Source organism: Astatotilapia calliptera, chromosome 23, assembly GCF_900246225.1.
Source record: "Astatotilapia calliptera chromosome 23, fAstCal1.2, whole genome shotgun sequence".
NCBI classification, from domain to species: domain Eukaryota; kingdom Metazoa; phylum Chordata; class Actinopteri; order Cichliformes; family Cichlidae; genus Astatotilapia; species Astatotilapia calliptera.
This window is the reverse complement of record NC_039323.1, coordinates 31,240,491-31,268,037: the sequence shown is the minus strand read 5'-3', so window position 1 is coordinate 31,268,037 and position 27,547 is coordinate 31,240,491. Positions and strand designations below refer to the sequence as shown.

The 27,547-nt window shown below is 42.2% G+C and overlaps 1 protein-coding gene across 3 annotated transcripts in view; it reads left to right on the top strand.

The window, feature by feature from the left end:
- The window catches only part of LOC113015920 (vang-like protein 1), a 68,864-nt gene that overhangs the window by 15,365 nt on the left and 25,952 nt on the right, over positions 1 to 27,547 (top strand). For 2 of the 3 annotated variants that reach the window (XM_026158292.1, XM_026158291.1), the window contains exons 2-3: positions 13,047 to 13,325; positions 21,954 to 22,080. In XM_026158292.1, the coding sequence (XP_026014077.1) occupies positions 13,255 to 13,325; positions 21,954 to 22,080 (198 nt within the window). In that variant the 5' untranslated portion in view covers positions 13,047 to 13,254. Of the gene's footprint in view, positions 1 to 13,046; positions 13,326 to 21,953; positions 22,081 to 22,606; positions 22,748 to 27,547 lie in introns of those variants that run through there. The other variant, XM_026158294.1, reaches the window with a different exon arrangement.

Genomic DNA, 27,547 nt, shown 5'->3' with positions numbered 1-27,547 from the left:
ACTACATCTACTGAATGATGTGCGCTAAGTGAGCTGGACATGTCGCAGGTGCATTTCCAATACCTGGTTTAATCCTCTTAACAGTGAGGGCACGCAGCTTCAAGAGGGATTAATTGGGTTAAATGAGAGCGTGGTCCAGGTTCAGTCTGAGTGCAGGCACGGGAAGGATCAGCCGGGTTAAAAGCTGATCGATTATTTCCTGCTTCAGTGCATGCAAAAAAAGCTGAATCCCTTCTCTTAAAGAGGGAGGCAACCCGACAGATTCTTCACAGTAATCCAAGACCCCTGCTGAGCTGCCGGCTTGTCTGTTTGCCCTCGAAAACACCCGCAGCAAGCAGTGGGAAAAGAGTAGGGGCTATATTATATCACTGCAATCAAGCATGAAGGGTATAGACTCTCACAAGGCCCTTTTGTGCGCTTTGTGAAAACATATCGTTCAATTAAGTGACTCAAACCCATCAACTAAACTCTGAAAAATAAATGGTAGAAAGATTATATACACTCCAGTCTAATATAACCTAACAGGTACAACAACCTGAGCACATACATAGAATATAAACACCCAGCAGACATTAGTGGGAATGGAAACAAACAACCTTGCGTAAACAGCCCAAGAACATACTTTCATCTGAGAGCAGAGTTCCTCTGTGGCCACGAGACATCTGCTGTCAGCCACCAGCTACACAGTGCTGCGTAGCTGCCCCTTTCCCATCACATCCAATAAAAGCTGGCAGCATGGCAAGATCTGATTATTACCGGCTTCAGTGAACACATGTATGTAATTTAACTAAAAGGACTTTGGCATTGTAACATAGCTCAAAGATCATTTTCTTTGTTTATCCTTTAGACAGCAGACAAAGAGTGCTCTTTGTAAACTGAAATTTAGATGAAAATCTAGCTATTGTGTTTATTTTCAGCGTCACGTTGTTATTCTTGGACTGAACCTAGGATAGAGTGGTGGAAAACGGTATTTACCCCCATCTTCATTTCTTAGTTTTTAGCATATTTGTCACCTAATTTTAATATGAGACAACAAAAGTTGTCCAAACGTGCAGAGTAACTGAATACGTCGTTCAGGTGCTAAAGCAGCAAAGGAGCCCCAGACCATCACACTTCCACCACCATGTTTGAATGTTGGTCTGATGTTGTTTTTATGAAATGCTGTGTTAGCTTTATGCCAGATATTAGAGCTGGGGCCTGTTCTTCGTACCGCGCTAAGTGAGTTAGCTGGATTAGATTGTTGACGATTTCGCGTGATCCTGGATCGTTCGGTTCCCCGAAGCCCATCCGGGACTTGCTGTCATAGCAACAGAGCCGTAAGCGTAAACCTGCTGGGGAGCAGGTTTACTTTATGTAAACAGGATTAGATCGCGGCCACGCAGGTATGTCCGCTTCATTTATACGAAAGCAACAGCGATATTCCACCACTGTTTCACCATAAATAAATAACATCAATGTAACTAAAGATAATGCAGCACTTGATCCTTTTATTGATGTCACACAGATACATACAGGTCATTCCCTAAAAAAGGGAAATGTACTATTAACATTCTATTACATGTATGTGATTATTACAGATGTAATTCATATTTCAGAGTAGTAATTGTAAATTACTCCGTGTAATCAAGATGAGAGACCACGGCTATAAAAGCGAAGGTGGATTTGGGAAGTCTGTCGCAGTCATATCCTGTCCGTTTACGCGAGCAACCCATTGCGGAAGGTGCAAGATTGATAAGGAGAGTCCTCAGAATTCAGCGTATATTGCGGGACAGACAGGATCCTTTAGCTCAGCGCGACAGTGTGCTCATAGAGAGATATCGATTTTCCCGTGAGGGTATTATTCACTTAACCAACTTGTTGACGAGGGGGTGCAGGCCCACCACCTGTCTTTTTTTGCTCTGCCCTTTTCTTGGTTGCTGTTATAAACAAACAAACAGATTATTTCAGGGTCTCTTTCCAAGAGACGAAAAGCAGTATAAGTGATAAATATTACCATTCTGTAGAATATTCTTATATTTCACTTTTACTTGTTCCCATGTTCTAGTGGGTCCTGTTGTGGCTCTAATGTGAAAGGGGATATAATATAACATATTATAATATAATATAATGTAATATAATATTGGATAATATGGTGTGATATGATAAATCTACCCTACCGCCTACTGGTGTTGGCCAGAGGGGCCGATGGCGCAATATGGCAGCCTGGCTTCTGTCAGTCTGCCCCAGGGCAGCTGTGGCTACAACCGTAGCTGCCTCCACCAGTGTGTGAATGTGAGAGTGAATGAATAGTGGCATTGTAAAGCGCTTTGGGTGCCTTGAAAAGCGCTATATAAATCCACTCCATTATTATTGTTATTATTGAATTACTTACGAGTTTGATTTGTCAGCAACTTTCTGCCAGCCCTCTCTCCTTGCTTTTGCAGCCTTTGCAGTGTTCCCTTGCGTTTTAATTAAACTCTGAAACTCCTGAAATCCCTCACTCAAGAGTTCTTGCTCTGCTGCCGAAAAATACCGAGCGCGCTCCTTCGACATTTTCGCCGACCAATCAAAGGGTTGCCGATCAATGTTTCTACTATCGATGCGTAGCCCCTGTTGGGCCACCCAGTGATCTCACATTACTTCATCCAGCTATACTAATCGTCAACAACAGGTGTGTTTGGGGAACCGGAATAGCGAGCTCAGAGTTAGCGCGATGATTTGGTCTTGGATGTTTCATTTGATCTTGGATGTAGTAAGCGACGTACGAAGCACAGGGCCCAGGGCGATATGGCCAAAAATATTTATCACGATATATATTTGAAAATTTGCGATAACGATATAACCGACGATATAATTGATGCGAGACAAAATACAACTCCACAACATTACTAGCGCAAAAAGACAACCTTCCATTTATTTTCACTTAAACAAGAAGCTGGTTTTTATGTACATTAAAGCTTTATAAAAATGTAACAGTGCAAATGCAAATTCCTTGCTGAAAGTTTAACCAAAAGGCATTTCCAGTAGAAATGGGCTGACACATCCTGAGCATAACCATGTATAATATCCACTGAAGTTAAAAAGAGGTGCTTTGCAACATTAAACTGCAGTGTGCAGTACGTATTTTTCGGACCATAAGGTGCACGGGATTATAAGGCACATTAAGCGAAACAAAGCAGTCAGATAAATCAAACTTTATTAAACTCATTCTTCTTGCTTCCTCCACTTCTGTACCATTGATTCATTAATGTTGAATTCTCTGGCAGCTGCTCTATTCCCATGTTGTTGCAGTATATTAATGACTAACCTCGTATTGTGGATGGATTATCTCAGTTGTTCTCCTGACTGAAGTTTGGTCCGTTTACAGCATCCTGCCATGCGATTGCATTTGTCTCTAACCATGAAGAACCTTCACGTTAACTTTTATAAGTGGAAAAGTGTTAGTGTTCGTCCTCCAGCTTCACTGTTTATGTTATGCTAACATAGCTGTGTCGCTAGCGATCACGTAGCACATCATTATATACCAGCTAGCCCAACTTCAGTAACCCTACAAACGTCACTGCTGTTTAGTTTCCTGTCTTCATTTATGTTGGAAGTGATAGCAGAGCTGTACGTTTGATTTTTTTCAGAAATCTCTCAGTCAGAACATGCAATATCATGCTTAGGTAACTAGCGAAACTAGCGAGCTAACTTCCGCTAGCTTCCTGCTAACTTCTAACTCCGTTAAATGTAATAACTTTTGTTTTCATGGATGCCTGGAAGTTAAACTTTATAGTTACACCTGGTAAAGCAGCAATGCTGATCGTTTTATTAAAGATGAAAGAATTTAGACAGTTTTTAACTCTAAGTGATGCTGCAGTGTTGTTTGACCTGAAGCATAGGGAGTTTAGGACCCAGATTACTCCCAGATTTAAGAGCATCTTAGTCCGACAAATACGACAATAACGACGGCCCGCTTGCATGTTCTGCAAAAAAATGTGCTTTGTTGTGTATCTGACGGACAAACACCAAACCAGTTCCACATCACGGAAGTTGCACCATTTTTACAAACCAATTCTGGTTCATCTGTTTCACTCAACAATCGGCCATGTGCGTATGAAAACAAAGGCACTGCGCATGCGCGTTTTACTCCCATTCTATCGCGATATTTCATTTTCCTATCGTTGCCTAACATTATACCAGTATTACCGTGAACGGTATAATATGGCCCAGCCCTATAAGCTATATATTTGTTCTCCACTCCACAGAGTTTATAGCTGTTTAATGTCAGGTGTAGGCAGACAGGCTCAGTGTGCAGAGTCAGGCAGAAATTAGATTTAGTCTGAGCTACCTGTGTATTTCATCTCCCTCGGAGTAGTGTGTGTGTGTGTGTGTGTGTGTGTGTGTGTGTGTGTGTGTGTCCTGCTGCTTTATTATGTGAATGTATTTACAAGCACGCCTCAAGCTGTGACTCACATCTTACTACAGAACTGTGACTTCCATCAAATATGAATTCTGCAAACATTAATCTCCTGCTAAAACCAGACAAAGACCCTGTATATCTCTCAAGCTATCGTCCAATATCCCCTATAAATGTAGGCCTTAAAATAATCTGCAAAGCTCTCTCAAAGAGACTGGAGAAAATAACCCCCCTCTTAATTCATCCTGACCAAACTGGTTTCATAAAAGGTAGGCACTCATCAACAAATACACGTAGATTACTTAATTTGATAGACTACTCATACAGTAAAAACCTTGAAACTACAATATTTTCTTTAGATGCAGAAAAAGCATTTGACAGAGTTAACTGGAAATTTCTATTTGCAACTTTACACAAATTTGGTTTTGGATCCTCTTTCATTAACTGGTTAAAAATATTATACAATTCCCCAACAGCTTGTGTCAAAACAAATGACCAAACATCCTCCAGCTTCTGTCTCCTGAGGGGCACCAGGCAGGGATGCCCACTCTCCCCTTCACTGTTTGCAATTTTTATTGAACCACTAGCAGCAGCAATTAGACAGAATTCAGTAATTACGGGCATAAAATGCAAGAACGTGAAACATAAAATCAGCCTTTATGCGGATGATGTGTTACTTTTCTCCAAAACTCACAAACCAATATCTCTGGGGTGATTGAATTGATAAACTCTTTTGCAAGAATATCAGATTACTCAATTAACTGGTCAAAATCTACAGTCCTTCCGATTAATTGCTCCTTCCATAATTTTTCTTCTACACCACTGCAATTGGAAAAATATTTGGGTATTAATGTTTCTCCCAAGCTTGCAGATCTAACTAAATTAAACCATATCCCACTTTTAAAGAAGGTAGAAGCCGATCTGGCTAGGTGGAAATGTCTACCCATATCAATTTTTATAGCGGTTGCCGCTATAAAAATGATGGTCTTACCAAAAATAAATTATTTATTCTCAAAGATCCCAACTAAACCGCCACAAGATTGGTTCAGATCTCTAGCTTCATACATGTCCAAATTCCTTTGGAAAGATAAACCCCCACGTATAAGCTTAAAAACACTACAAAATAGGGCTGCTCAATTAATCGAATTTTAATCACGATTACGATCTGGGCTTTCAACGATCATTAAAAATGACTGAGCCGATTATTAGCCCCTCCCTCATGCTTTACTCTCGCGCTGCTCCGTGTGGCAAATCGAGCGCACCTCTCTGCATTTTGAACACGCGTCACAACAATTAAGAGGACCCGAGGGATGCTTGGAAAGCTAAGCAGAAGTTATTTGGAGAGGAGAGTGACTGCTGTTGGTTGAAAAGAGGTAAAAAAAAAAAAAAAACTTCAGTAGTGTGGAAACATTATGGATTCGCGGAGTCAGACGTGGATCAAGTAGACACAGTGTGTAAACTTTGCTACGGTGTCGTAGCTGCACCACAGAGCAACACTGCAAAGTTCACTAAACATAGATGTTTACATTTTTAATTTATTTCTTATATTGCAAACATTTGCACTGTTATCAGTATTTGCACACTGTTTTATATTATTTTTTAAAGTCATTATTCAATACATTGTTATTGTTAACCCTTTAAAGCCGGTCAGAGCAGCACGCTCCGTTTTGTGTAACTATTTTTAAATCCCTGTAGAACCTGAACCATGTAAGCTAGCGCAATAATTTTTTTGCATATGAAACTTAAATCTTATGCCATCAGCTTGTCCTAAGTCACGGTTTCCTTCCACATATAGCTTTGCAAAAATTGCATAAAAAGCGTTTGCAGGAACAAAAACATAATACTCCAGAAACACGCTTTGCCGATCCGATCAGCTGTTCATAACACTTCCCACATTGAAACAGACGTCACCGCTAACTATCGCATGTCCGCCATTTCCTGCCCGAAACCGGAAGTGACGTCATTTTCGCAGAAAATGTAGTTTTTTACTTGTAGGCCTTAAAAGCCTGTACTGGTGTTTTTATAAGTCATGTTTGACTTTTCTGAATAGTTGCTGGGATGCTTAGAACTCGAATTGCACTGCTGGAAATAGTTTATTTTGATGCACATGCTGCTTTCTTTGCAAATTTGCATCATAGGATTGTTTTTCGTTTTTCCTGCAGTATATAAAAATTGCTGTATATCCAAAATAAAACTATGAAGACACTCAAACTAAATTTCCTGTTGTTGTAAACTATTTTTTGCAACTTTTTTTGTATTTAAAGTTTTGAGGGATAAACCTCTTAAATTTCTCCAAATAGAAATATATGTAAAAAAAAACAAAAACGATTTTCAATTCTTTTGTAGTTTATTGCACTTTTTTGCAATTAATGTAGTTACTATGGACTTAATACATACATATTATGAAAATATGGGCTATAACAGTTGTATTGATGTATAGCAACTTGAAATGCTCCCACAAATGGCACTACAACATGTAAAAACATAATATAAGCTCTGGCAGACTTGGTTCTATGGTAGGTCTTAAAGGGTTAAATAAATATCGTCAAATAATCGAGATCTCAATTTCAGTGAAAATAATCGTGATTATCATTTTTGCCATAATCGAGCAGCCCTACTACAAAATACCAAGGATAAAGGAGGATTAGAACTACCTAACTTTCAGCACTACTTCTTAGCCAACAGGCTTCAGTTTATCTCAGGATGGCTAAAACATACCTTCTTAGATGAACCTTGGCTAGATGTAGAACAAGCACTTTGCAATAATCTAGCGATTTCAGATCTACCATTTATCAGCTCAAACATCCAACGACATGAATGCTTCAAAAGCGTCAACATCAGCTCTTCTCTGACAGCATGGTGGGAGTTTCTAAAATTGATGGAGCCTTCATTAATCCCATGCAAACGTACACCTATCTGGAAAACCCTGACATATTACAAAACAATAATATGATAAACTTTTCAGATTGGAGTAGTAAAGGAATCAAATATTTAGAACATATATCAGAAGGAACAGAATTTATTTCATTTGACAGACTAGTTACACAATATGGGTTCAACAAGAAAAGATTTTTAGAATATCAACAAATTAAATCCATAGTAAAAAATAAATTTAAACCAGGTCAAGTTTAACTACAAACACCACCAAGTGTGGTTCAATTTCTTAATCTTAAAACCCCCAAATTACTTTCCAAAATATACAGAATGCTTTCTAAAACAGATGAATCAATATCACTTCCTATTGCAAAATGGGAAGCGGATTTATCAGTTAACTTAGACCAAAACTTCTGGTCTCAGATTTGCTTAAAAACCTTTCATCTAATTAGAAATCCCAGTCTTCAATTAATTCGATACAAAATACTACATAGAGTGCACTGTACAGGTCATCGGATGTTCAAGATGGGCTTTACGTCTACCAACAACTGCTCACACTGCCAAACCAACTCACCGGACAATTATATCCACGCTCTTTGGTTCTGTCCACCAGTTCAGACGTTTTGGCGCGAGATATGTGAGGACTTATCAAAGTGTCTGAAATGTAACATTCCAACTTCCCCTTTAGTGTGTTTGTTGGGCAGCTTAGATAATGTCACTACAGAAAAGAATATAGCCCATATGGTTTTCACTGTCCTATGCATAGCCAAGAAAACAGTCCTCATGAACTGGAAAAATAAAACTAATCTTAATTCTAACCAATATAGAAATTATCTATTAGATTACATTAGTCTTGATACAGCCTCTGCCACCACATCAGATCAATTGCTCTGGGCTCCTTTGATCAGCTCCATCACCTAGTGGGGGTGGGGGGTCATAGTTTAGTCCCACCTTCGCTGTTGTGATTGGTTGGGGGTAGAGATAGGCTTAGGGCGTCGGGGGGTTCCCCAGGAACATCTTCCTTGGAGGGCTCAACCCGGGGTAGCGGTCATGGCCTATTAAGGGCTCTGTTGGCTCTTAGGTGACGGTTTCCTCGTGGCTGCGTGCAGCGGGGCTAGGGGAGGGTCTGTGCTGACGGACGTGGGTTACTGACCTGGTAGCCTGGCTGCCCTTCGGTGGGCCCGGACGGGCGTGAGGTTCTGGGGGCGCTCCGTCTCTGGGCTGGGGCTCTGGCTGGGCCTCGGGGGCTTGGGTCCTGGTTGGTGTGTTGTGGGTGGGTGTATGGGGGCCCAGTCCTGGCGCAGGGTGCTGCCGGTGCATCGAGCCACCTGGGGGGCTCTTCAACTGGTGGGGGAGGTTATTACATCTTGCAGGAGCTCTCCTCTCTTCAAGAACTCACTCTGCAGGAGGGGGAGATATAGGAGAAGTGGAGGAAGATCTCAGCCTGGGCGTCTATTGTTTTGTATAGTCTGGAAGATGAGTGGATGACGGGGTGGGTGCAGTTTTCTCTGAGGTGGGGTTGGGTAGGCTGTCCCGGGCTCTGTGGGGCCGGGCGGCGCTGCTGTACTGGGCCCCAGTCCAGATGGGCCTGGGCCCCCTTTCCCTGGCAGGTTGCAGAGTATGGGGGTGCCTACTGGGGTCAGCAGGTGAGCTGGCCCCAGGGAGGGGTCACCTGCCCCTCCCTTCCTTCCCTCCCCATCTCCAGCTGCCTCCCTCTTCCTGCTCCACCACAATCACCCACACATGCAGGGCCTTGGGGTAAAGATGTATCACCAGAGTGCAGGGGAGGCATCCCCCCCTTCTGTCCCCTTCTGGCTTCTTGTGCCTCAATTTTCTCTCACAACTTAGACATTCACATTACTCACGCTCTCATAACACATACATATAGGATCTTGGGGGTGGGCACGCTACACGCAATCCAAAAGACCATCAGGGTGTACAACCTCACCCCTGGCGTCGTTGCCCACCTCTCAAACCCTCCTGGGTTTTAAAGGCACCTTAGAACACACATGCATCAACACCATATATGAGTGGGCGGAGGGAGGTTTGGAGTCTTCACACACCCCCGTTCTCTGCGGCCTGTTGGAGCGGGGGTCTGGAATGTGGGGCCTCCCTGCTGCTGCGGAATCGGAGCGGTCTGCTTCTCCCCACCCCAGGGAAAAGGGTAGCACCACCTGGGTCTGGGTGCAGTTTACCCCTCCAGGGGCAAGGGTACCTAGACCCGGGGCTTGGAGTACGCTTGGGGAGTGTGATTGTGTGTACAGTGTCTCTCTATGTCTGTCTCCATGTTGGGTGAGTGTTGAGTAATTGCATATGAGAGATGAGGGTGGGAATGGATGGTTTTGTGTAGTCTGTGTGTGTGCACTTGTCTTGGTCTTGATGTCCATATGTCAGGGTTTCGGGATTTAATCATGATTGCGCATCCCCACTCTCCTGGGGACATCCTCAGCTGCTCCAAAGGTAGTGGAGGTGCCTATCTCCTGCCCACCAGCTTGCTCCCTACCACAGTTGGCAGACGGCCCTCAAGACATTCTGCGTGCCGTTGGGTTGTTCCTTTTGGTTTTTTGTCCGGGGATGGGCGTTTCTGAGGTACAACCACACGGGGCTTCATCCCCTTGGTGGGCTGCTTATCGGGCCTGGAGCCTGGGGCTTGCTCGGGGCCAGCTTCGGGTGGTGGTGGGTGGCCTTGGCCCTGCTCGGCCTGGGCTCGTTTCTACTCTGGCCATCCAGCTTGGCTGCCCGACAGAGCTCACGCGGCCACGCTCACTTGCAAAACAAGCCCCTCTAGCTTCTGGCCTTCGGCCGGCGGTTGCTGAGTGACCGCCTCAGTCTGGGGGCTCTCCTCAGCTCTTTCCTGGGATTAGTTGGCGCGGTGCCCTTGCCCCTCACTGTTGGTTTTCCTTGGTCCTCTGTGGTGTTCTGAGGGCCTCTGGATGTCTGGAGTTTTGATCTCCTCCATACTTGCTTCATGCCCTGGTGGACGGGGCTGTAGCTCCCCAAACCCTCTAGCAGATCATTACATGAAGGAACCTTTTAAAAACAAGCGCGTTCATGCTCACAGTTGTACACACGGGTGCTCACACACACAAACTACACCCTTTTTGGCTCCTACCTCAAAGCACACTGTGCGCTGTCGATCTTATGTGCTGCACAATAATGTTTAATATTTAGTATTTACAGTTATATTCCCATATATCATCGTGATGTTGTTTATTCTATTGCTCTCGTTTTCTTCTGCTTGTTTTCTTTTTTCATTCTCAACAGGTGAAATTACAAAAGTATTTACTGTTATCTATTGTTAGCTAGTTTATTGTGATGGTGTTGTTTTTATTATGTTGCTCTTTGTTGTTTGTTTTCCCTTCTGGTTTTTTATCTCCGTACAGGTGATCCAGGTGTTTTGTTTTTCTTTCTTTTTTCTTCCCCCCTTTTTCACCATCTCTTCTCCCCTCTATTTTTCTTTCTCTCCCTCTCTTTCTTTCATTCTTTCTCACTGTCCTATCCCCCAGTCATGTCTGTCCCGTCTTTAAAAAACGAAAATAAAATAAATACATAATTATAATAAAGGTCAATCAAATGGACCAATAAGGCAAGGCCATGATGATCCACTTGATAAAGTAAATCCACTTGGCATCTTTCTTGGCCTTCAGACAACAATTCTGATGGCTAAAGATCCAAACGGGACAGGCAAAAAAAAAAAAAAAGAACTGTGCTTTTAATCTGACTCTGAGCCAAATGTATCTCACTCTCCACACCTGTGAATACAAACTCTAACCATTCCAATAAAAGGCGTCTTATATTCCCCGTAATGAATCCTTCAAACCTTCTACCTGCTCCGGTATATGATTTTAATCTATTGTTTTTTGTTGTCATTTTGCTTTTTTAAAGTGCTGGAGCATTTTTAGAGCTATGTGATCTTCTTGAGGAAGATTACCCAGTGAAATTCTGAGAATTATAATTGATGCAATCACTGTTTTGTTGAGGGCTTTGGATAAAGGCATCAATATACCTGAACAATGTTTGTATATACATCCACCCATCCATCCATCCATCCATCCATCCATCTTCTACCACTAATCCAGGTTACAGTGTCAGCAGAGACCTTACTGCCCTCTCCCTGACCACCTCATCCAGCTCGGGACACTTGGGCCAAGCAATATCACCTCTCCAGCAGGTCCTGGATCTGACTTGGGGCCTTTTCCCTGTAGGACATGATTGGAATACCTCACAAAGAAGGCATCCAGGAGGCTTGCTAGTCATATATTCAAACTTTCTCAGCTGGCTCCTTTTAATGTAGGGGAGTAGCAGCTTTACTCTGAGACCCTTGTGGCTAGCAGAACTTCTCGTCCTTTCTCTAAGGGAGAGCCTTAGAGATAGCCCAGGCACCCGTTGGAGGAAACTCATGTCTGCTGCATGTATCCATGTTCTCATTCTTTTGGTCACTAAACAAAGCTCATGATGGATGTACTTCGACTGCTTTGCTTTCACATTCACGATTACCATTACAGACCAATACAGTGTCTGCATCCTGCATCACTGCAGAAGCAGAACCAGCCCATCTGTTAATCTCTACTGGACCCTTTTCCAGATGAGACACTTTTCAGTTTCAGTTTCACAGTTTCAAAAAAAAAAATTCCATTGCTATTGTTTGACCATTTTCTTTTTTTTATATTATATCAGGATAATCCCCATTACCACAACACAACCCATTACCACCCTACAACCTTTCCCATGCATTCCTACTAGTTAAAGCCACACTTGTTGACTTCTTCATTAGGTATGCCTGTGCAATCTAGTTCAAGCAGGATAAATTATAATTGTACTTTATATTTATTATTAAATCCACACTGAGGGCACTTGGTTGAGCTGGTGAGGCATATACTATAAGGCTGCAAGGGCCTGAGTTCACTTCCTAATAGTCTAATCCTGGGTTGACACAATTGTAACAGGAGCCGAATTTGTGTTTGTAGCATCCAGCTATTGAAGCAGAGGAAATACCAGGACAAAGGGGGTCTTGCATATGAATCCAGGATCCATATATGAGACTCCAAATCTCAGAGTTCTCAGTGACCTCGACCTCAAGGTGGTCAGGTTTTCTTGTAAATGAGGTAACTCATTAAGCAAGTCCTGTAGGAGTTAACTTAAAAGGCTAAGGGGTAGCACTGGAGGCCACCAGTATTTTTGACAGTTTTTCTCAAGCCAGGATTTTACAGATATCTACAGACATGTAGGTGAAACTGCTGTTTGTGTGAATTTCCTGTGCTATCACAGCTCTTTGAGACTCACTTCCAAACTGGCAACACCTCATTCTCATTTTGACGTCTCCTTCGAAAATAAGCCTTATCTCTATGGCACTCTTTCTGTATTCATCACGGAGCTTGTCAGTGCCGGGCATAAATTGTTTACTGTGTGTCACAGACTTAAGGCTGCTTCAGAACAACAGTCGCCAGTCTAATGGGAATAGGAGCAAATTGCTGTTTCGGGATAGCGGCGTTTCTTTTATCTGGAATGCTCAGTTGAAGTGTAACCTCTTGGGAACTGCCTTTTATGGGAAGTGTTGTCACTGTGCAGGTTTGGAGCTAGGAGGCAGTGATTGTCATGCAGCTGCAGATAAACGTCGGCACGCTGAGCATTTATGCACTAGAGGAAAATAGATGTGGCGAAAAAGCTTGTGACTTGAATGCTTGATTTGGGTTTTCGTCTCTATCGCCAATAGATGTGGACAGGTTTTCCAGAGACTTAACATTTTGAATTTAAATTTTCCTGTCTCCCCCTGTCCCCTCCTTCCACTCTGCAGGTTAATGTTTCCTTACCGGGCACCCCCAGGGTCGCTTTCAAGCCTGACTGCTGACAGCTGACACCTCTGTCATCCTCCTGAGCGATCTAATCGATCACTTCTAGCTCGACAAGACAGCACACCAGGTTCTGCTTCGTTCTGCTGGCGGTTGAGTAGAGCAGGCTCTGTGTTGCCCTGAGCCCAGCTATCTCAGCAGGACTGCATCACCATGGATACAGAGTCCACCTACTCGGGATATTCCTACTATTCGGGGCGCTCCCGGGGATCCCACAGACATGGGTAAGTCCTGCCAGTTGGTTATTACGGTTTTTCCTGACTCTGGTTTACGTGAAGTGTTGGTGTGGGCTGCAGGATTTCCCTCAGTAAAACATGCCTGAGCTGGTGCCTATTATGTGAAGTTGAAGTGATAGTGGATGTGATACGATTACTACTGGTTGGTTAGTAGATATAGATGTAGTAGATGTTAACAGCAAAATCAGTTTTTAGGAGATGGATAGAAGAAGCAAGGATTTTTACAGATGTCTTGGAGAGGACGGTATTACTACTTTGTCCCTGTTGGAGCCTCTGGGGGCTCAGTAAATCAGTGGATCTGTTGTACTTTCCTTTTGTGATTTTCTTTCTGACTCTGAGCATTTGTTTTCCTGTCCTGTTCTGTGTCTTTGTCCACCTCCGTAGTGTCACCTTTTGTGTATCTGTGTCTGTCCCTCTGGCCAAACATGTGTGGAGCCCACAGCTCCTGGAGGCGCATTAGTCTGTCAGCAGCCAAATGACTGTGGTTGACAGGCCTCAGGAAGGCAGCAGGAGACAGGTGCTGAAGAGGCCTGACTGACTGGCTCAGCGGATACATTGAGACTCAGAGAGGAGATGAGAGTAGAGAACTGGAGAACAGGATCCTGTTCCATAACAGCCCCTCCCAGGTCAATGACAGTCCCCTCCAGCTTGTTTGCCATATATCTTTTGGAGTACTTGTGCCTGCCTTTCCCACTCTAGCTGCCACCTGTTGCTGTTTAAGGGATTTGTCATGCTGTCTGCAACTTTCTGCCTCTGTCCTCTTCACACTGCACCCCCCTCAGCCCTGCCCTCCTTATCTCTTTCCTTTCATTCTCCTCATCATTAAACATTTTGCTCCCATGTGGCCAATCGTGATATGAAGGCAGCAGCTGCCCCCGCTCTCTGTGATCACCCTTCTTCCCTTTTCTCCTCCCATTTTTTAAATGTAGTCAATGCTGCTCTTTGAGGATGAGAAAGCGCAGGGATATCACTCGCTCCCTGGTCGTCTGCATTCCCCAGGGCACCAATGTGTCCTTGTAGCTCAAAGTTAAACTGAGCAAAAGTGCTCTCACTTAGCATGGAATCAAAGACAGTGGGGAGAGGTCAGTGCTTAGGAAAGTGGTGGAGACCTGTGTTCTCCTATTTCTTTTGCTGCACTCTTTCAAGTGAGTGACAGCAAATTGGAAAGAGACATATGGGCATCCCTGCCAGGCGCCATTCCGCTCCCTGCTCCTCCGGTCCTACCGTGACTGTGCCAAAGCCACCAGCTGGCCTCTAATTTAATGTAGAAAAAACTAAATTGTTGCCTTTGAAACCCCTTGCTGTTCTCGCGGGAAGGTAATCTTTTTACACCAAGGGGTGCCATGCGTGAAGCTGCTTCGGATCGCTGTCGTCTAATTACCCTGATGCCAGGAACAGATGCAAGCATGTGGGAGTGGGCTCACTACTTGTGTGCATACAACCATAGAAATAACAGATAAGAACAATATCCTTATATATGGGTACATGTGTGTAATTTGCTAGGACATGATAGAAGAATGGGATTTGCTTAGAGTCTGAGTAACAGAAGTTGCAGGATTTTTGGAGTTTTTTCCCCCCTCATTGGTAAATGGTAAATGGCCTGTATTTGTATAGCTAGTCCCGCCTAGGGACCCCAAAGCGCTTTACACACCCAGTCATCCACCCATTCATACACTGGTGGAAGCAAGCTACAGTTGTAGCCACAGCTGCCCTGGGACAGACTGACAGAAGCAAGGCTGCCATATCGCGCCATCTGCCCTTCTGGCCAACACCAGTAGGCGGCAGGTGAAGTGTCTTGCCCAAGGACACAACGACCGAGACTGTCTGAGCCGGGGCTCGAACCGGCAACCTTCCGATTACAAGGCGAACTCCCAACTCTTGAGCCATGATCGCCCTCATTGCTGGCTTTTTACCCCTTCCTGTTGCAAGACATCTTCTATTGGTGTTGTCAACAATACATTCCCCTGTCCCTCCAATAATTGCAGCAGCAGATCTGTCTGCAGATCTGCTGTTGCCATGTTTTTGGCACAAAAACATGCTGAAGACACCAATTTCTTACTTGCTTTTAGTTAATTAGTGTATTTCTGTATTTAGAGCATGACATTAGCAGTGAAACAACCAAATTATGCACATGCACAGGTTTAGCTATCCAAAGCTTTGCTTTGCTTCTCTCTCCCCAACCGGTTGCAGCAGATGGCCCCGCCTCTCCCTGAGCCTGGTTCTGCCCGCGATTTCTTCCTGTTAAAAGGGAGTTTTTCCTTCCCACTGTTGCCAAAGTGCTTGTTTGTTGGGGTTTGCTCTGTATTATTGTTGGGACTTTACCTTGCAATGTAACTTGTGATTTGGGGCTATATAAATAAAACTAAACTGAGATGAATTGAACGTGTTTGTAGATTGCAGTACTTGAATCACCATTTTTCCAACAGGTGCAATCCATAATAATTGCTACTCAAAATAGGCTGCTTCTAAGTAAATCCTAACAATTTGTGTTTTTACCTGCAAATATAATAATTGCAGCTGCCCTAAAGAGCTTCTCCTCTCATGCTTTCAGAGCGTGGAGTTTTGATGCAGAGCTAATTTAACTTTCTTCAGTTTTGCTCTCAGAACTTCTCCAGAGCTAGGCTCCTTCACTTATTCAATTTTAAGCATTTAAATGACTATAGACTTGCAAATCACATATTAGCAGCTGTTCATGTGTAAAATTGGTTCTTTTGATTGGTTCTTTTGCTGTAACTCCAATTACAGAGCAGCACCCAGTATTCACACAGGACAGAGTCACTTCAACTAATATTAAGTCATAGTTTTAATACCATTCAAAGGTTCCTGCATGATATTATTCTTAAAGCAGAGCGGTTTACTTTTTGTTTCAACTGGAAGGTTAAGATTGGATCAGAGAAACACAAAGACTTATCTCACTTAGTGCCCATTCAGCTCAGGTTTAGACAGCACAGCAGAGGCTTCTTGTGACTCATTACCTTGTCGATTAAACAGGAGGCCAACAATCTTCAGAATCATCTAATGGTAAGCTTATGGTTAAGTAATATAGCTACCAAGAAGCTTAATGAATTCAGGCGTGTCTAGGCAACAATATGTTGATCTGAGCACCATGTACTGTCTTTTTTTATAGCTGAGAACTAAAAAAAAAAAGAGAGATTTCAGCAGACAGACTTTTGCTCTGTTTTTACACTGTGTTAAAACTCACAGATAATAAATAGGTGTAGATTCAGATGCTGAATACCTTATATTTCCCCCCCTCTCATAAGGAATTAACAAGGGATTGCTAAAGAATCAGACCTGCAATCAGGATTGAGAAAGGCATCAATGTTCATCCTTTCTCACTGTTTTGTTTGGGTTGTTTGACCCCCAATAAACTGACCTCAAAGTCTGGGCTTTATTTCCCAACTAAGACATGTTCAAAGGGAATTTGAGACTATGGATATGCCCGTAAACGTTTTTCCGAGGCTTTCTTGACCTTTTAAGCTGCTGTGAAAACATCAGATCAAGTATTTATATGGTATCAGTTCACAACAACTGCCTCAAGGTGATTCATGTAAGATAAAGACTGTACAGTATTAGAGAGAGAGAGAACTCTTACAATTAGATGATTCCTATAAACAAGCGCTCGGTGATTGTGGAATGGAAAAACTTCCTGAAAGATTTCAGGAAGGAGGTAGGGGCAGCTACAAACCATGACCAGTTGCGGTCACAATTAGCTGGAAAACCTTGTTTCCCATGGGGATTTTGGTCATCATTAGTTCTTTGGAAATGAAGTTTCTGGGACTTGTGTGTCAGTTTGAATGAAAATCCAAGTTCACTTAAGACAGAGTGGTGATTGTTTGCTCACACCACTGCTAGCTCAGTGTGTGATGTGCTGGTTTGGACTTGTGTCACCATTGTCGCTGTTGGTGGTGGCTGATCTGGACACTAGTGCTTTGGCTCAGATTGCTGTGTTGACACAAAGCTCTGTGCCGCACAGGTGTGTGGGTTACTCTGCCAGCCAAAGAGAGGACAAATTGGTCCACAGACAGTTTGGCATGCCACCCTAGTTGGCTGTACTTTTTCACTAGCCTCTGTGTGAGGTGGAGAACACACTCGTCCTCAGGTGTTGGAGGGAAATACTGCTTCCAGAGACAAACTGGCAGGACTCTGCCTCATCCATTGTCAGTTTTCCAAAAAGCCACACCCATTTCAGGGATACACGCTGCAAGTCAAATCCCATTAATCAAATCATAGCAGCACAATTTTGGAATATCAGTGAGCCAGCTGCATGCTAATGAGGCAGGAAGAGGATGTGGTAAGAGAGACAAAGGGGGAGGAGGTATCCATACAGTGCAGTAATCCCAGGATGTTGCTGAAGGGGGAATGAGAAAATGTGCTGGAAGAGGGGAGAGGCTGGTACACAGATTGGTAGGCCAGTCTGCGAAACCACTTGCTGGGCTGTCCGCAGGCTTGCTCGCCTCTGTGTTACTTTGCAAATTGCATATTTTATTGCATTCTTAATTGCTTTTTGTTCAGTTTCTGGGGTTTAACTGACATTATCTTTTATCTTATTATTTATGCATCGTCTGTCTTTTCCAAGCAGTTGAGGGTCAGGGTTGTTTTTGCTTTTTTTTTTTTAAACTGAAGATGATTCCCCCCCCCCCAGTTTCTAGAATCTGAATAAACAGATCTGACCAATCAGATCACTGCATTTGGCGACAAATTTAGTTTCAGTTTGTCACAACTCGAAAGTTCAATTTTTCTGGTTGCTAGAAAACATATGTAATCCCAACCGGCTGGCGAGTGGTTTCTGGAGGTTGCTGGCTGTCATTAGGTGAAAATCAGTTGCACCAAAAAGCTCCTTGCTTTAGAAACCACAGTTTCCTGTAATTTGCATGGAAGACACCAACTTATTTGCAAACTATCACCATTTATTCTCCAAACTGCAGTGAAGCTCAAAGGAAACTGTAAAGAGACAGATGTAAACTGAAAACTGAGAATTCCAAGTCAGTCTGATTTACCATAGAGTAACACACATTTGAAATAAAGCATTCATGAATTAATAATTGCTTATGTCATAAATTTATTTATTTATTAGTCAAATCAGTTACAAATGAATGTTTAATGTATTTTACTTATTAGATATTAAAAAAACAATTAATTATTTGACAATTTAATATATAATAAGAGCAATTTTAAATACATGAATATATGTGTGTATAAATGTGTTGTGGGATTTTACAAACTGCATTCATAAAGATGGCTGTCATGTAAAAAATAAAACTGCGCATGTAGTCTCACATATAGTCTAGCTTCAGACAACAATAATAGCTTAACTCCCTCCCGATTCTGCCCCCTCTCCCCTCTTTCCTCCACGGTCTCACTGAACTCTGCCACACACACACAAACACACACACACACTCTCTGACTCACTCACTGGCCTGCACCAGTTACCAGTCACTTTGTGGAGCACTGGACTGCCATTACCTCATAAGACTTTGTTGTTACACTTTCTCTTACCGTACACTACTAAATCTCCATTTGCACTATTTGCCTATTTGCACTACTCTGCCTGGTTTACACTCAATGTCACTTACCCATTATATTGTATATTGTATAGCTTTCTTGTTATATGTAAAATTGTATTTATTTAAATTTTTACTTTTTAATTATTTTACTTGCATTTTTAATCACTTTTATATTTAAATATATTTAAATGTTCATTTGCTATTTATCTAGGGATTGAGAGTAACGCAATTTCTATTCTCTGTATGTCCTGTACATGTGGCAGAATCGACAAATAAAGTTGACTTTGACTTTGACTTTGACTAATACAGGGAATGATGGACTGATCGGTATCATTGTAATCACTCTTTTTCAATTATTTTAAATCGTAGGTATCAGAAGGTTATGTGGTAACAGGTGGACTCCTGAGACTGTTTACAGACAGTGTTTCCATAATTAATTATTATTAAAGGCTGTAGGTTATAGCTATTGTTTTAACTGTGCTAGCTGATTCAGGCTTCATTTAAAAGGAGCAGATTAGCTTACTAAAAATGGCAGCCCACTAGTACTGATGGGATGTAATCTTTTTCCAAGCTAACATGAGTCTTAAAGAGTATGGCTACATGCAGCGATGCTAGTCTTAGCCACATCTGCGTGTTACCTTCAGCAGATGGTCAGGTGATTCCACAAAGTGCACACTTCAAGATCGGGGCTCTCTTCAGTTAATGTCAAGGCAGAGCTATTGACACAAGCAGCAACCTAGAAAAACCCGGTCAGCCATCTTCATCATCATCTCTCTAACCAAACAGAGAGCTCCTTACATCACATTGCATTATTAATTTGCATTACTTTTTCTCCAAGGCCAAGAAGTCACAGAAAGGCTAATTGGAGACATGGAGACATAGGAAAAGGACATGGAGTTGATAAGGAGGAGTGGAATCTTGATTTTAAATATCAATATATTGTTAATTTGATTTTTTCTTGTTCTGTTTACTTATTTCTTTTTTTGAAAATGTGTTTATCAAATCTGAATTAAAAATGTGTTTTCAATAAGACTAAATGGTTGGGGAATTTTCCCCATTAACAGAAGTTGCCAGATGGTTGGTGACTGGCAGACATGTGTGACTGGGGACATATTTGGGGGGGGGGGGGTCTGTTTTAGGAGTGGATGTGAAGGTTTTCTGAATAAGTAAAATAAAGTGATTATTATAATTATGTAAATGATTCTTTTCTTTTTCAGTAGAAGAAATGTTTGATTACTTCTCTAGGTGGTAAGCCCGTTTACGTGACTAGTTAGCATAGTTTTTTTGTTTTATTTTGCTCTTAATGTGACTTTCTGCTCCTTTCCACTCTTCTTTTGTAGCTGCTACCTTCTCCTTACTTGTCTCCCAGACCTCCTTATTATTCTGACTGTGATCTTGAAATAGGATCTCTGCTTTGTGAGCCCGGCTGCTCCTCCCTGCTTCCTCCTCTACAGCTTTTCTCTCCAATTAATAAGTATAATCAGCGCTGACGTTTGACTGATGAGCGCTCCCTCTGGAATAACCATCACCACAGCAATGACACTAGTTGTAATAATATTTAAAGTAATAATGATTGTGGTAATATATTTAAAGGCCTACATTCACCTCCTAATCTCCTGGATTTATTAGATAAGAACATGTCAGTCACTTTGTGAACTGGATTGCTGCAGGCTATTGAAAATGAGCTTTCTCTCACTCGGTGCAGGTTTGAAATGTTCGTCGCTCTCGTGATTTTCTGCAGGAAAGCGAGTCCATATTTAAAAAGGAAGGGCAAGAATAGAGGCGGAAGGCAGACTGGGCTACACCCTTTAATGAAAACACTTGGATCTAATGCAGCTCTTGCTGGACCATAACAGCTCCACTGCTGTCAGTCATACGGCTTCCTCCATTACCAAAGGCAGGATATCCTGTACTTTATGAATATGAATGGTTATTGTGTGACAGTAGTGTTCAAGGGTCACTTGAGTTTTTCTTGCATAGGTCACTGTAAGGTTGATGGTGATGGTTAATGTGTAACAGCAAAGATTGAAGCTGATCGCATCAATATTTCATATTAATATCAGAACAAATAAATATGTAGAATCCAAAGTGTGCAGTTCCTGTTGATTCTGCAGGCCAATTGAGGATCTTTTAGGTCATTGTTTTGGTTTTATAGTATATACACTTGCTAAATTAATGCTAATGTTTCTCCGCATTTGATGTAAATAAACAGAGGTCAGAAGGATCAGTTCATGTGGGTGTCAAAAGGACTGCTTGTGTTCTTGTGTGTCTTAATAGAAAGCAGGACACAAAAGCCTTCTCCATTGTGGAAATTAGATTTGTTACACTTCTGTTCCAGTGCTGCTCCTGCATAAGAAGTGATTACGAGGAAACAACAAGCTTAGAGACTGCAGGAAACTCATTAACATTTAGCATGACAAAGAATACAGCATCAAGAACAATCCTTCTGTCTTTAAAAGAAGGGGAAGACAAGAAAAATCATGTAATTTCTTCTTTATTTGCCTGCATATTCAGTCAGTAATCTTGCTGAGTCTTCATACCTAGGTTAGATCCGACAGCCTTGCCTCGGCTCTGGTCTTGTCAGTCTCATTCATTGTCCAGCAAAGGTTCTCAAGCATATGACTGCTCACATAAAAGCTGAACAAAGCAGTTTATTTGTACTGTATTTACTGTATTTTAATCTGGAAGTGTTACTAAAATTAGAGCATAACGTGTGTTTGCCTAGGAGAAAGGAGACGGATAAGGGATTAAAGGGGCTGCAGAGTGGGCTCGGCGCCATGTGGTGGTGGTGGTGATGCTGGGTGGAGGATGGAGAGACCTGCCGCTCTCGCTCTATACCAGATTACTGTAGCGCTTACATTGCAGCTGACATGGTTGGAAGACCTCATGGACAGTGATTCAGATATTTAGGCTTTATGCTCACTCTGCACGCACTTGAATTCTAGAAAACCAGAATGTCTTCAAATTCCTTGTTGTGTAATTCAATTCTGTTTAATTTCTATAGCACCAAATCACAACAACAGCCGCCTCAAGGCGATTCATATTGGAATGCAAAGACCATACAATGCGCTCACTGATCGTGATTTTTGCTTTTTACTTTCTCTTTCAGAGAGCGAAGCCGGGACCGGCACAAGTCGCGCAGCAAAGACAGCCGCTCGGAGAAGTCTGTAACGATTAACACGCCGCCTGCAGAGCCGCTGCTAGGCGACACAGCTGTACGGGGGGAGCAAGTCCAGGTACGACCTGCTGCAAACACAAGGCACTGCACAGTCACTACCGTGCTTCTTCACAAACCTCTCACACTTTTGATTCACAGCTTAGTTTCCACACGTTCAGCACATTTACCATAGATGACCTCTCAACAGTGTTGCTATAAGTTTGACGGAGGGCTCTGCTGCTGTGATTTATTTGTAGAATTTGGAGCACAGGAGACTTATCACTCGCACTCAGAATGAGCTGGAATGATAATTGTGTTTATCAGCCTGGGCTGGGACAGGCCATCTGGTATTTCAGGGCAAAAGCCAGGAGGGCCAGTCCATTTATGTCAAGATCTGGGCCGTCACTTTCCGGAAGCCTGTTTCTGAAAATATCTGCAACAGGGTATGGACGCAGCAGGCTTCCTCTCTCGATGGCGAAGCTCTGATAAATCCACTTCATTAAAGGCAAACGGCAGGCGCTGGCTCAGTTCATGAAATCCACCAGCACTGGGTTGGTAGACGCTTTCAGTGGCCCCCTCTGAAATGGTCTAGGCCAAGCCCATGCAGCAGCTAAGCTGGAAGCTAAGCTTTTGACTGTTAAAATTCAAAAGTGTTGCCTCAGAAATCATGCTGACTGGGAGTTCCATGATTGCGAGCTCAAAATATGGATTATGTGATGGATTATTTGATACAAGATAAGTATAAGGTAGGCAACATCATAGGTTACACCAGCTTAAATGTTTGCTAAACATCTGGTACTATACACTGAACCATCTGGCCTTTGGTTTGTTTGTGTCTAACAGAAAGTCTACTGACTCATGTTTAATTTCACGCACCAGGCAGACATTTGACTATGTTGCTTGGATTCAGATAAAAGGTCGGTAGATCAGATAGCTCTGTGTAAACTGGGCCGGTTGGCTGCAAGCTGTCATGTCGAGACATGAAATTCCAGGTAGCACTTGAGCAGTACACGACTTCTTAGTCACAGTGGAAGACACTGAGTAACAGCCGGTTTGTTTTCTTGTTTTGTGTGGTTTTTGTGATCCAGAACATAATTCATTGAGTAGAAATAGTTGTAGTTAAGTACTTCATTGCACAGAAATATTGTTTTTGGAATGGCTGATAGACAAAAATATTATTACATCATCTGCGATGTAATAAAGTCATTATTGCTTTAATAATTGCATAATAATTACAAAAACCTTTAAAATCGTGCAGTGGGGCACATTTAAACTCAGGTTCATTACTTTTATCAGCGTTCTTCTGAACGTGCTGTGTTATAAATGGTGGAAACGAGTTTGTTTGGATGTATTTACAGAGTTTCGGTTGTATTAGTAGTAGTGATACATCCCTCTACTAAACAGCATACATCACTTCTCAGTTTAATCCCTGTCCTTGCTTTTAGTTTTTATTCACTGCATGGCAACATAATGCAGTATGAATAACTTGTTAAGTCATTTACTCACAGCTGCTTCATAACGTGCATAAACACTGCTGTAATCATGTTGTCAGAGGGAGCCTCTCCTGATTTCTTCTGATTGCTACAAACAGCTTCGCTTCTGTTCTGCGGTTGCTTGTTAGCATCTTAAAAGCAAATTATTCAACAAAGCTTTTAAAGAAGGAAATACTTCTACTCCTGTTTTGTGTTTTGCCCCAGCCATAGTAAACATGATGCAAATATCACATTCCAGAGTTGCAAAGTGCAAGTAAGAGCAGATGGTTATTTTCCCATAGGCAGTGATGGTGACTCATTGTTTTGCTTTTTCGTGGCTTGGTCGGACATGAAATTATGTCAGTTGCACAGGATAGAGAGACACAGCAGAGGTGGGACCAAGTCATTGTTTTGCAAGTCTCAAGTCAAGTCTCAAGTCTTTATCCTCAAGTCTCAAGTCAAGTCTCAAGTAATGTCAGGCAAGTCAGAGTCGAGTCTCAAGTCACTGGTGTAAAAGTCCGAGTAAAGTCACAAGTCTGAAACTTTGAATTTCAAGTCCTTTCGAGTCTTTAAAAAAAACAAACGAAAAAATAATGTTGCAGTTATATGCTAAATGTAAATATTAGACCATGTAATTTTAAAATCTGTGTTTTTCTCAACACATGACAAAATAGTGAACTTAGAAAATATACACAAATTGTGAAATTGCACCTCTTTAAAATGCAGCTCAATTAAACCTAGCTCCAAGAACAATTTTCACCGACAGTTCTGAGATAAGCTGCATGTTATTCTTGGATGCGGTTGTAGGACCAGCGTTAAAATCGCATGACAAAAATATCATACACATTAAAAAAAACTGTATCACCAACGTAGCCTGGACAACATTTGCTAGTTAGATGAAGTCAGCTATCTCATCGTAGCATATTTATATGCATATTTATAATCATACGGTTCTTGGAGTGAGTGCATACACTCATGAAGTTTAGTAACTTCAGGTCACTGCAACAAGCCCAGGTACAGTTTACCGACGGATGGGTGCAGGACCTTGAAATGCACCGTGTAGAACGAAAGACCATCGTACGTATCATAAGTTTACCAGTCTCACAAATTGTCGTCATAAATACACATTCGTTAACCGTTTATTAATATAACCTTTGAGCTCAACGGTAATTAATTAGTAGTGGAAATAATTTCTGGTAGCATCACAGAAATGTAGCAGTGACAATAATATTGTATGCTGTAATCGTACTGGACAATTAGTGATACAAAAAACCTGTTTTATCCTGTGAATAAAAGTATGTGTTTTTGTCAATGTACCATAATAACAGAAGCGAAACGCAATATTGTGTCAGGACAATTTACTATTTATGCACAATAAACACAATAAATAAAGGAGCATAGCGCGACAATTTCTGTTCAGCGCCAGACTTGCTTGTAACCTATATCACTAATTATGTTAAGAAAAATGACGCATTAACTACAACAGCAGACTGACCTTTGTGTAAATGCTTGGAGCAGACTAACCTGTGAGCTGGAGTGTTCTGGGACGTTATATTTGATCTTTGAATGGCTGCAATCCAGTCGCCTCTTTGTTACTTCGGAAACATGGCTCGAACAATTTCTCTTCAACGACGTAATCCGATAACAACCGATCTCTTTACCCGTCGGCTTCCCGTGGCTGTCATGCGACCGGCTATTGTAGTTAATAATACAACAGCTTCTTGACATTTTTGTGTTTCTTTTTATCGCTGTATAACTGATTTTAATTGAAAGCCTGCGTGCGCTAGTACCGCTTGCCACGAGTTCCCAGAATCCTTTGCGGTTCTACCCGTGAATGACGTCACATTTTCAATCTCTATATAATATGCATGTTAAATTTTATATTTGGGGTAAAATATCAAGTCTTTTCAAGTAAACCGGTTCAAGTCCAATTCAAGTCCCAAGTCATTGGTGTAAAAGTCCAAGTCAAGTCACAAGTCTTAGAACATTTTTTCAAGTCAAGTCTAAAGTCATAAAATTAATGACTCGAGTCTGACTCGAGTCCAAGTCATGTGACTCGAGTCCACACCTCTGAGACACAGGTCTAACGTGTTAGTAAGTGAATAATGTTGATGTGCTTTTTACAAACCAAATAAGCTGTAGACTTGTTAACAAAGGTCAAATCAGATTGAATTTTAATTGACTATGATTTCTTTTCATCGCAGTTTAAGCCCTTTTAAAATTTGAAGGTTTAAATGTAGCATCTGTGCATCTTGATGAAAAAAACTGGTGACCCCTTGTGCTACAATCACACTAGGAAAAAGTAGTTGGAGACTGTGGTACTACTGGGCGATTGTGGCTCAAGAGTTAGGCGTTCGCTTTGTAATCGGAAGGTTGCCGGTTCGAGCCTCGGCTTGGACAGTCTCGGTCGTTGTGTCCTTGGGCAAGACACTTCACCCGTTGCCTACTGGTGGTGGTCAGAGGGCCCGGTGGCGCCAGTGTCCGGCAGCCTCGCCTCTGTCAGTGCGCCCCAGGGTGGCTGTGGCTACAATGTAGCTTGCCATCAGCAGTGTGTGAATGGGTGGATGACTGGATATGTAAAGCGCTTTGGGGTCCTTAGGGACTAGTAAAGCGCTATATAAATACAGGCCATTTACTGCAATTACTGCAATAGCGTACAATGAACTTGAGGAACAACTTGAGGAAATTTGCCACCTTTAAAACAGCTTTGGTGTCTCAAGATGAAGTAACACTTAGTCCGCAATCAGTCTGCAGCGAGTTTGTCACATTGTTTGTGATGAAATGCAAATTACCTGAAATAAACTGATGAAAATCTCACATCATCTACTGGCAGAAATTCACACTAAACAGAAATTTGCATTGACTGCTTACGTTCAGAATCCATTAACTGTCTGCTTTTCAGGTTTTTTTTTTTAAATTATGGACCGTGAGATTATAAGAGTTTGCAATGAGGAATGTCATCATTGGAAAACTAAAACATAATGGACCTTGTCTGTGCGGCCACACACAGCGACAAATTTTCCATATTTTTAGTTTTTTCAGAAACAAATTTGTTGGAGGTCATGTAAGAATGTTTTTAAAAAAGACAGTAACATTGGTAAGGCACTGATTTAAAATTGATTCTGTCATTTACCGAAACAGAAAAACCACTAATACTAATAAGCGAGAAATGCTTTCATCTGAGGCAATGGAGCCTTGTGACCTGCCTCCTCAAGGCTCCATGCAGTCTGCATTTCCACTAGTCCAAACGCATTGCGAGCAGACTGTGTGCTGTGTGCTACTCGAGAGAAAAGAGAGTAACTGCTCAGCTTAGTAGATGATGGCAGCTTATAATGTCTGATGTCGCACGGAGTCAGAGGACAGAGCCCTTTACTTCATCCACACTTGCCTCTCTGTGCATACGGTGTTCTTTATCAGTGGGTTCAGTCCTAAACATCTTCAAAACTACTTTGGGGGATCAAGATGGTGATAAAATGGCAATACGAAGGAGTCAGTATTGAATTCTTCTGTTTTACTTTTAAAGGTCAAACTGTCAAATACATTATTTAGGATTTAGCCTTTGTTTACGTGAGAGCGTTTAGTGTTTTAGCCAAACCGTGTGAAACAAGTGGAGTTCATCACATGTGCCGCTTCACCAGATGACTGGAAATGATGTCAAATGCAAACATGCACTTTTCCTGTGGCGAGACTCGTTTGCAGGAGTCTGCATGCGCGGCTGTTTGTTTTTTTCATCTGCATACTGTGTCTTATTTTAACAGACAACAGGATTTGCCACACAGCACAGCCGTTCTTAGTATTTAGCTCTTCATGTCTTATTCATGCCGTGGCCTGCAGTAGCGCTGCTGACAGGGCGGGGAGTGTTTGGCTTTAGTTTGAGTAATCAGGGCAACCAATTCTACTGAGAGCAAGGCTCAGTACAAATCCCTGTGCGCGTGCTCGTTGCGCAGGTCTGCTGTCTCACATATGCCCCCCGCTCCTCGTCTGCATGCGTCAGTGTGATCTCAGAGTCTCACAGTGCAGCACTGCGCTCATTACTCCACTGTTGAGACTTAATCAGAGTCTTGGCTGACAGAA